The 9,955-nt window shown below is 34.3% G+C and overlaps 1 protein-coding gene across 1 annotated transcript; it reads right to left on the minus strand.

Moving 5' to 3' along the window:
- Positions 1 to 553: 553 nt before the first annotated feature.
- LOC129938943 (probable rRNA-processing protein EBP2 homolog) lies at positions 554 to 1,797 on the minus strand. The gene is made up of 3 exons (XM_056046783.1): positions 1,638 to 1,797; positions 1,489 to 1,572; positions 554 to 1,432 (listed from the first exon to the last, which is right to left on the minus strand). Exons 1-3 carry the CDS (start codon positions 1,695 to 1,697, stop codon positions 659 to 661), a joined length of 918 nt encoding a protein of 305 aa, XP_055902758.1. The 5' UTR covers positions 1,698 to 1,797; the 3' UTR covers positions 554 to 658.
- Positions 1,798 to 9,955: the final 8,158 nt, after the last annotated feature.

Below are 9,955 nucleotides of genomic sequence, written 5' to 3' on the forward strand. Positions count from 1 at the left end.
TCATTCTTTAGACTTCCAAAAACATTCAATAATGATTTCAATTATTGCCACCAGACTTAGGGACACAAATTTTAGTGTTAAAAAGAAGCAATTGATTGTGTTCCATTGGATTTCTCAATCCCAATACCAGAATAGAAGGTGTATAATTGAAGTGCTCTGAATTGTAACTTTTCTTAAATGAGATTATGTTTGGGTGAAACGTTGAAGTCTTGACTCTTGAGTTCAAACCAATACGAAAAATCTGGTAGCGACAATGATAATCACATTGACACGATGCGAATTCGGATATTGCGGGCTGGAGATGTAGCTATACTGATTAAACTATGTTAGCAAAGATTCGACAATTACGAAACTTCAGTCTGTAACAATTATTCAGAAGATATAGAAGAGTAAGGGCTTTAAGCGAGTTTCGAGTCTAACTAAGAGTTCTTCTACGCCACCTGTAGATTAGCAGACTGAAATCATATCGGCAGCAAATGAAACTTTTAACTTTTTATAACTGCTATAACTTTTCCCCACCAACCCATGGACTATAACAGAAACACATTTCAAATTATGAAAGAATAAAAATCCCGATGTTTATTGTTATGAAAATAAAAACATAGGACCACATAATTTCTACAGATTTAGCCTAAAACGTCTCCTTAACATCTCAAATCTACTTCTTTGAACGAGCCTTCATCCGTCTAGACTTGCCTAGTCGTGTCCTTGCTCCGGGTGCTGCCTTCACTCCCTTCTTCGAACGGAACGTCTTTGTGCTATCTAATCCGGCTGCTGATGATTTGGTATTCCTCTTCATTCCCTTTTTCTTGCCACCGAAACCGAATTTCTTATTTCTTGACTTCCTACCCTCAGCCGATTGTTTTTTCTTTGCTTCCAATGCCTTGGCATCTTCCAAGAAGTCCAAATTCTTTAGTTTACCCTTTCGGAATTTCTTCAACTGATCGAGCATTTCCTTCTTATCCATTTCACGTTGCACCTTAGTCTGTTTGTTAAGCAATTTACCCATCTTCCTTTGCTCACGAATCTGTCGGATACGTTCGGATTTGGCTTGTCCCTCTTGTTTGGCCATCAGGTTGGAGCGAATCTTTTGCATGTGTTCATCTGTCTTTGCCATTTCGGCAAAGTAATCGTCAGGTCTTCTTGTGGCTATGCCCAGTTCGTGGAGTTTTTTAATGCCTTCGAGGACAGCCGATTGAGCTTGACGATGGAAGAGCATTTCTCGTTTGAAATCATTCAAGACTGGATCTTCCTCTGGCCGGAGGTAGGGAATTTTGGCGTTGCCTTTGAATACACTTGCGCGTTTCTGTTCGTGTTTCTCTAGTTGGATGGCAAGTTCTGGAGCAAGGGGTGCTAAGTCGTTTACCATGTCCATGCGTTCGATCCAGGGCAAGTCTTGTTTCATTTCTTCAAGCTTTGCAGCCATTTTGAGCTGAAATAGAGAAATATGTTGAAATGATCTTAGCTGGAATTGATTGTGGTACTTACAATGTCATTCTTTCTTTCACTGCGAGGATTGAATTCGATGTTAAGTCCAGGCTTAAGGTCACCTCGAGCAAATGCATCTTGAATCTGAAAATATAAAAATGTATCTTGTAGTGTTAAGAAGAATAAACAACAAATTAAAAAATTATTACTTCTGCATCAGATGCATTATATTCTTCTTCTGAGTCAGAAAACATTGAAAAGTCTCCCATTTTTATGTTAAAATATTCCCAAGTTTAAAATAAATACAATTATTGTCTGCTTCCCGCAGAACACCGAATTGAACAAGAAAAACAAAACTGACACACGTGCTAAGTGACAGTTGCTTGACGTTGATAAATTTGACACAAATGTGGAACGTAATTACTACCATTGAGTTCTTATGGTCAGTTCACACTATTTTAATGTGTGTTCTTATTGTCAGTTCACACTATTTGGATATCTATCAACTTTTGTTTTCGAACAAAAAATACAAAAATTCTTACACAATTTAGACATAATATTTGCATGCAAAGATAATTGAGAATTAAATGTTGAACGCATATTTAAAGTGAATTTACATGTTGAAACCGAAAGGTGAGTGAGAAAACACCAGTGGAAACAACTTCCTATAAAATACTTTTGACAATACAGTGTTGCCATAAACGTTTTTGAAGGTATAATGAAATAAAAACATGACGAAAGCTTAAAAATAATAAGAACATTTTAAAAAATTTCGGACAACTAAACAAAATGCTTCAAAAAAAAAAATGGTGGCTATAATTAAGTACACATTGTTTTCCGTAGTCTTAAAATTTTTGTTATTTCAATTTTTCTCTACACACCTGTGAAATCGATTGATTAGTTGATTATTTCGAAAACTAGGACAGATATCGTAGTTTTCGAGATAATCAACTTGCATTTTGTCGTATGTGTATAGGTTTTAATCGTTTCAGTAGTTTATTGTCGTATGTGCACCAAAATACTGCACATACGGCAAAATAAAATCTTACAACAATTTTCTCATACAAAATCTGCCATTTTTTCGTTCGGTAAACAATTATCGTATGTGATGTTCACTGCACATACAACAATATTTTACTGAAATTCTGTTAAACATTTATCGTATGTCCAATAAGGATATACACAGTCTAGTATTATTTCAGTCGCAGTCAAGATGTCCCCAGCGCCGAGCATTATGATAATGCGTACAAAAAGCATAATTGTGTTTATATGATTTTTTAAAATTCTTTTAGCATGCTCAATGAAATATTGTGGGATATATCACTTGATCCTAATCCATTGGGTCCCTCTTGTGAGAGCGACAACGACTTTTCGGCAGACGATGAGGATGACGATCCCACTTACCATTTGGAAAATGAACATGAACCCTCGGCCCTACGAAATTTTTGTGAAACTGCACATGAAGTTATTATGTCTAAATGTTTACTTACTTTTTTAAGAATTTAAAGTTTAAGTTTTTTTTATGGAAAGTACCTATCAAAATAAAAAGGTTTTTCTCATATTTAATTTATTTTCAGTGTGTCGTATGTTATACACTTTTGTCGTATTGGACTTGATTATTTTTTGTTGTATGTGGCATAATTTGACGTATGTGTTTGACTGACAAATAGTTTTATTGAAAACGTTATACACGACAACGGCTTATTATTTGTTTCTGGATTGTAATATTAAAATAATCTAAACATGATTCAATTCACAAATGTTTTCTGCTAATATCATGTAATTTTCAAAAAAAATCCACCGTCGGGTTTTCGGGGAAAAAAATCTGAACTTTGATTGCATTTTCCCAAAAATATTCGAATGTAAAAAAGACAATAGTTTATCCAGGTGACGTTGTAACAATGTAGACAAAGATGATATTGAATTTTGTGCATCTTCTGCATTTTAGTCTTTCCTCTCTATCTCTCAAACATTCATTTTGTATAAAGCATCCCGTTTTTTAGCAGAATTCAAATGCAGATGCATTATTTAATATACGCAGAAGATCTTTAACAATGCAGAGTATAGAAAGCGCAATAATTCAGATTTTAATACGTAATTCGTATATTCTTTAAGGAACTCTTTTTCACATTCTTTTTTTTATACATAAAAACAACTGTCCCTACTTTCTTTAAAACCATAAATGGAGATAGTGCGTAACTTCCCATAAAGGAAGCCACACGGGCATTATGATCAAGCTACTTAAGTACATTTCTTCTTTAAGGCCTAAAGCTCTTTCACATGTGAGTTTTTAATTCGTAGCGTATTTTGTTTTGAAAACAAACGATTGAGAAAATGTGGTAGAAGCTTCATTTGTTTAAAAATTGGTGTCCCTATTACTAAACAAAATAAGAAAAATATTTCATGTGCATTCATTTATTTCCGGAATATTGAAGGAGAATATGTTTCCTTAATAAGACTGCTGGAAAAATATCCAGAAAAGTTCTTTACATATTTTAGGATGTCAAAGGAAACATATGACTACATTTCATTCACCACCGAAACCAAAAGAAGAATGATTTTTTTTGGTTATAGGCCCCATACACTACACATGCCTGCATGCGCAAGCACAAAAATGCGCAAACACTTTTTCCCCATACACTACGCATGCAAACTGTACAAAATTCAGTTTTGTGTTCACCGCTGAACAGAAAACTTTAAAAAATGTCAAGCTCCGACTCCGCTGCTGCGGCAATTTTGATTGCTTTAGCCCTTGACTGAGCAAATGTAGCACACACACCACTCATGCTTGCATGCACAAGCAGGAAAATATTAAAATTTTTTGATATTGCTCATGCCGCTTGCACAAACACACAGTTCACACCATACACTGGCAGTTTGCATGCGCAAGCACTGTATGCGCATGCAGGCATGTGTAGTGTATGGGCCCTATTAGGTACGCGCGATTAAGCAGCATTCACATGAGCGCGACCAAAGAACGACGAATGAATTACAAAATGTTTTATTTTGTTCGTTGCGAGTGTGGATAATGTGGAACGCGAATAAAGTTGAATAGTACGTATCAAAAACAACTTTTTCGCGACGAATAATTTTGTTTTCTTTTTTTTATTAATATATAATATTGAAAAGTAAAAGTATGCATCATAAATCAAATAGAAACTATCGTTTGTTAAGAATTTTCGTGGAAATATGGCTTTAAAGGAATATAAATTAACATTTTGTAATACATTCGTGTCGTTTGTTGGTCGCGCTAATGCGAATACTGCTTAAAGTAGTATTCACATGAGCGCGACCAACGAACGACGAATGAATTACAAAATGTGAGTTTATACAAATTTGCTGATTTCAAATGGTTTTTATACTGTCTCCCAAAACTCAAAGAAAGTAAAAATTACTGCTAGGTATCTAGGATGATCTTTAAAAAGTTAAGAGAAAACAACTAAAAAAATAAATAAGTTTTCAGGGAAGTAAACAAACGCATAGATTCAGTTTTGGGTACAAAATCTCAGAACAATTCGACTCATATTATGTACGATTTCACTAGTTTAAAAATAATAATTTATAAGTTGGTTAAAGCGATCATTGAACGTTTCTTTCATTGATAAAATGTTCATGTTCAATTATAGCTAAAATTGGCGTTTAAATCAAATTTTCCTATGGCAAATACAATATAATTATTTTCCATATCATACAATTTGTAAAAATAATCCTATAGACATTTTGACGATTCGTTTTTTTTTGAAACTATCTAGTTTATCAGAGCCTTAAAATATTGAAAGCGAAATAGAGCATAGAACAATTTTCAAATTGTTTTAGCTAAGGCCAGGCGCGCACATGTAACTTTTTCGAAACCAAATAGTTCGATCATTAGTTGCCCAAACATCGCGCACATAAGCATCTCCGAAAGTAATCAACGAAATAAACCAATACACAGGAAACATTTATTGACCTTAATTAAATTTGTCTCTCTCTTGCACTTACAGAAAATTATTCCACGATTTAGTTGAATGTCAGCGCAGTTACCTATAATTCCTTGTTATACAAACTTAGGAATTTGTTCGAGGTGATCGACTGGTTTGTGTCAAAACACAAACTAAAAAGTTGCTCGAATGGGCGACAGAATGGTTTCTGCATGTGAGAGGACTCTCATATAAGGCTATAGTGCTCAGTTTAGAAATCAAACAGTTTCGAAACTAAGAGTTGCATGTGCGCGCCTAATCTAATAGCCTTTTCACACCAAACCCATAACCGAGTTTTCGGCAAAAAGTTTTCGAAAACCCGAAAATCTTTCACACTGAACATTTACTTGTTTTTATTTGACATTTAAATTTGTTTAACCATGACTGTCCAATTTTGTATTGAAAAAAAACAAAAAAAAACTTTTTTTCATTATCTCAAGCCTCTATCATAAAAAAACGTCGTTTGCATTTGCAAATCCTGAAACTTCGAAAGAAAAGAAGAGCTTTAATATTTTATGCAGGTACAAACTAGCACTTTTTGGAAACGTAGAATGTTAGTAAACGATTATGAGTATTTTAAACAACATTTCAGAATGAGCCGCAGAACTTTCGATATACTCTGCAACGTACTAAAGGATCTGAAAATGTAAGATATAAACTTTAGCCTTATGTAGGTACTTATAAAGTTGATTTTCACGAAGACAAAGATCTATAGTCTATACGAGTTTCAAAAGAACGAATGGGTCATGCCATGACTGTCATGCCAGAGGTTTTGGGTTTGATCCCTGCCTGAAGTTTTATTCACTCTGCCTCTTGCAAGAAATTGACAAATTCTCCAAGAGTAATTCTTGTCATGAAAAAGTGCTTTCTCAAATTAGCCGTTTGGGTTCGGCATATGAACTGTAGGTCCCCTTCATCCCTGCAATTACTCGCATACAGGAATGGATGAGAGTTGTAAGTCACTAGGCCCTGGTTCTCTACGGACTGTTGCTCCACCTAATTTTTTAATATTAATTACCACTACCAAAATTATTTCAAAATGAAATATTTGTTTTGACAGCAGCCATCAGCTGTTTTGTTTACATTAGTTTGAGTGCTGAATGTTTCGAAAGGCTTGTTTGTTTAGTTCTATTTTGAATTGCTACTAGTTGTCGAGAGATTTTAAGGTTTAAGTCACAATTTCGTTCTTCTAACTTAAGCTTAATTATTACTGAAAAACCTAATGAAGAAAATAAAATAGTTCTTCTGGAATTTGTACTCCAGATTGAGAACACAATTTAAAATTAGTTTTTGTTAATTCTTTCATAAGATGATATTATATGATTTATATACGAATTATCCTTTTTATCTGTTAAAACTGTGTTCTTCACACATTTTGAGAAATCGACAGCAGTTGGATTCAAGGGATAAAGTCCGCATTTACGAAATCCATTTCTGATTGTTGTCGCCATATCATTTTTTTATAATGCACTCATACGAAAATACGAAATTTCTTCTAGCGATGTCCGGGTACTAGTGCCTCTACCTATACTGAAAGAAAGTAGTTAGGTATTGACTAAATTTAATAATTTTGAATGTAGGAGTAGTACCCTTAGCATTATGGTTATTGCGTTAGACTGTGTTAGATCAGTATTTATATTTCGACAGACATATAAATGCTGCTCTGACCAGGGCCAGAGGAGCCTTCGCTCTGAGAAAACGGCTGTTTTTTAGCAGTCGGCTTGATCGTTTGGGGTTGTCCTGTGTGGTTCAACGTTGCCCCTTCCCAGATGGAGAAGTTTCGGGTGCTCGAGCGGCAGTGTTTACGACGCTGTACAGGCTTATATCGAACAGCCGAATGTTCTTATGTGCATTACTATTCCAACGAGGTCCTATACAACGGGGCTCGAATCAACAGAATTGACAATTTCGTGATAAAACTCGTTCACATTTTCACATTGTAAGAGCTATGTCTTCTACGAACAATTTAATTTTCGGGGCGTTCTATCCGAACGACGAGTATTTTGAAAGTGCACGCTTGGGCGGCTTCATTCCACCAGAGGCATTCCTCTTTTTAGACAAATGCGGTCTGATACAGGATAGATTGGTAGTTCCGTTAATCTACCACGTCAGACGAAGAACCGTGGATAGGCGACTCCCGTACAATCGGGACGTCTTGGCACAAGGCGGAGCGGAGCTCCTTCGGTTCAGTAGGGCTGTGTCCGAACGGGACCGAACTGATAGGTTGAAGCAGGAGAACTAGTTTTGGTGGCTTCAATCGGCACTTGATAGTGGGTAGTCGGGATGGGGTTTTAAGCCTTGGCCGGCTTACATACTTGTTTTATAGTTTTAGGGTTTAGTTTTAAGTAGAATAGGCATGGTGGCACACAAAAAAAAAAATACAAACAAAAAAAAATAAAAGAAAAAAAATAAAAAAACATAAAAAAGACAATAAAATATAAAAACAAAAAACGTTAGATTTGCTGCTGTGGTTGTTCTAGTTTTAAGTAGTTTATAGTTAAAATAGGTAGTTTAAGTTAGTTTTAAGTTTTATATTAGGGACCTTATTTTAAGTAGTTTTTAAGCAAAAATAAAAAGGATATTGATATTAGTTTTTTAAATTTTCTAATTAATACAAAAATAAATAAAATTGAATTGATGTTAAAATAGATCTTAGGCCAGAAGGCATTAGTAGTTAGTGTTATAGTTTAACTTAGAGTGTCCTTATGGGACCATTAAGTTAGTTATAAGTTATGGATAATAAGGCTAGTATTATGAATTTTTGTCTAGCTTTAAGATAGGTTTAAGAATGAACTAATAAAAATTAATTAAAAAAAAAAGTGCGTCTTGGTCTTGATTTCGCTTCCTGCCTATGCCATCTAGAGTTTTTTTTTTCACTGGTACTGCCTCTTGCGACAAATTGACAAATTCTCCAAGAGTAATCCTTGTCATGAAAAAGTGCTTTCTCAAATTGGCCGTTCGGATTCAGCTTCAGTAGGCCCCCTCCATCCCTGACAACAGTACTAGCACACAGTAATGGTTGAGAGTTGTGAGTCCTAGTTCTCAACGGACTGTTGCGCCACCCAATTTATTTTTTATTTTATTTTAATAATTTAGAATAATTTTCAGGAAGGTGGAATGTGGTTCGTATGTAGGCACTATAAAGTTACGGGTGGAAAAATTGATTTTTGTAATTTGGTGGTTTTTACAGCTTGAAAATGAAACAACAGCAGCAAACTAAAGATTAATTCTAAAACAAAACATTAAAAACGGTTCTATAAACTTTAATAAGGGCAAGAAAAACTTGCATTAACCTTAGAAAGCTTGACACATACAATTGATATTAAACTTTTAAATGCAAATTGTTAGAAAAAATAATCAAAGAAAAAATAGATGAACATATTGAAACATATCATATTCTTCCCAGCTTTCAGTTTGGATTCAGACAAAGCCACAATACTATCCAACAAGTTGCAAGGATTAAAAAACATATAAAAGATAACTTCAATTACAAAAAATCAACTGGTCTCATCATGTTGGACATAGAAAAGGCATTCGATACGGTTTGGCATGAGGGATTGCTTCACAAGTTCAAGTTGTTTAATTTTCCAATGCCAATAATAAAAATAATTCAAAGCTTTCTGTCTGATAGAGAGTTTGTGGTCATATTGAACAAAAAGTCTTCTTCTACACAAGCTACAGTGTCCGGTGTACCACAAGGTTCGGTACTCGGACCTATAGTTTTCAATATTTTTGTAGCTGACCTTCCTCAAATTGGCGACAATGTCCAAATTGCCATGTTTGCAGATGATACAGCCATTTTCGCTTCAGGAATTTTGTATAGTGATGTTCACCATACACTACAAGAATCACTCAATAAACTCGAAGATTATTTCAAAAAATGGAAAATCAAGATAAATGCTCAAAAAACCAAAGCAATATGGTTTTCACGTCGTCGTAAGCCTTGTTTTTTACCTGGAAATGTAAATCTTCATTTGGGCTCAGTCAACATCGAATGGTCTGAGCATTGCAGATATCTTGGCATTATGTTAGACAAAAAACTCAGTTTTAATACACACATATCCGTAACTATAAATAAAATAAATAGGTATATCCAAATTCTCTATCCTATGATATCCAGAAAATCTGAACTGAGTAAGGACAACAAAATTATTTTGTTCAAATCAGTTTTTCAATCCATCCTCCTCTATGGTGCACCTGTTTGGGGCGACTGTGCCAAAACTCATAAGCTGAAACTACAAAGATGTCAAAATAAAGTGCTTAAGATTATGTTAGATCTTCCAAGGTGTCACTCTACACACAGGTTACACGAACTAGTAAATATCAACTTTTTAAACTTAAACATTCAAATTTATAAAGACAAGTTTTATCGCAATTGTTCTTTATCCGATAATGAACTCGTTTGTCAATTACTTCAATAACAATGAAATATACGTATAAAATAATAATGTGCAATATTAGTTTGTAAGTTTTTGAATAAGGGTTTTTTGTTTTAGTTCTTTTCCCTTTTAATACCAAATTTATAATACTCTTTTTCTTTATATAAAATTATATCTTAGCTGTAAAGG

Source organism: Eupeodes corollae, chromosome 1 (genome assembly GCF_945859685.1).
Source record: "Eupeodes corollae chromosome 1, idEupCoro1.1, whole genome shotgun sequence".
Lineage (NCBI taxonomy): Eukaryota > Metazoa > Arthropoda > Insecta > Diptera > Syrphidae > Eupeodes > Eupeodes corollae.

What these genes read in the sequence shown, in the direction of transcription:
- LOC129938943 (XM_056046783.1), bottom strand. Translation starts at nt 1,697, where the DNA reads ATGGGAGACTTTTCAATGTTTTCTGACTCAGAAGAAGAATATAATGCA. An exon ending in ATAATGCATCTGATGCAGAA is followed by an intron (nt 1,573 to 1,637) that starts GTAATAATTTTT and finishes TTATATTTTCAG; the next exon opens with ATTCAAGATGCATTTGCTCG. An exon ending in GTGAAAGAAAGAATGACATT is followed by an intron (nt 1,433 to 1,488) that starts GTAAGTACCACA and finishes TCTCTATTTCAG; the next exon opens with CTCAAAATGGCTGCAAAGCT.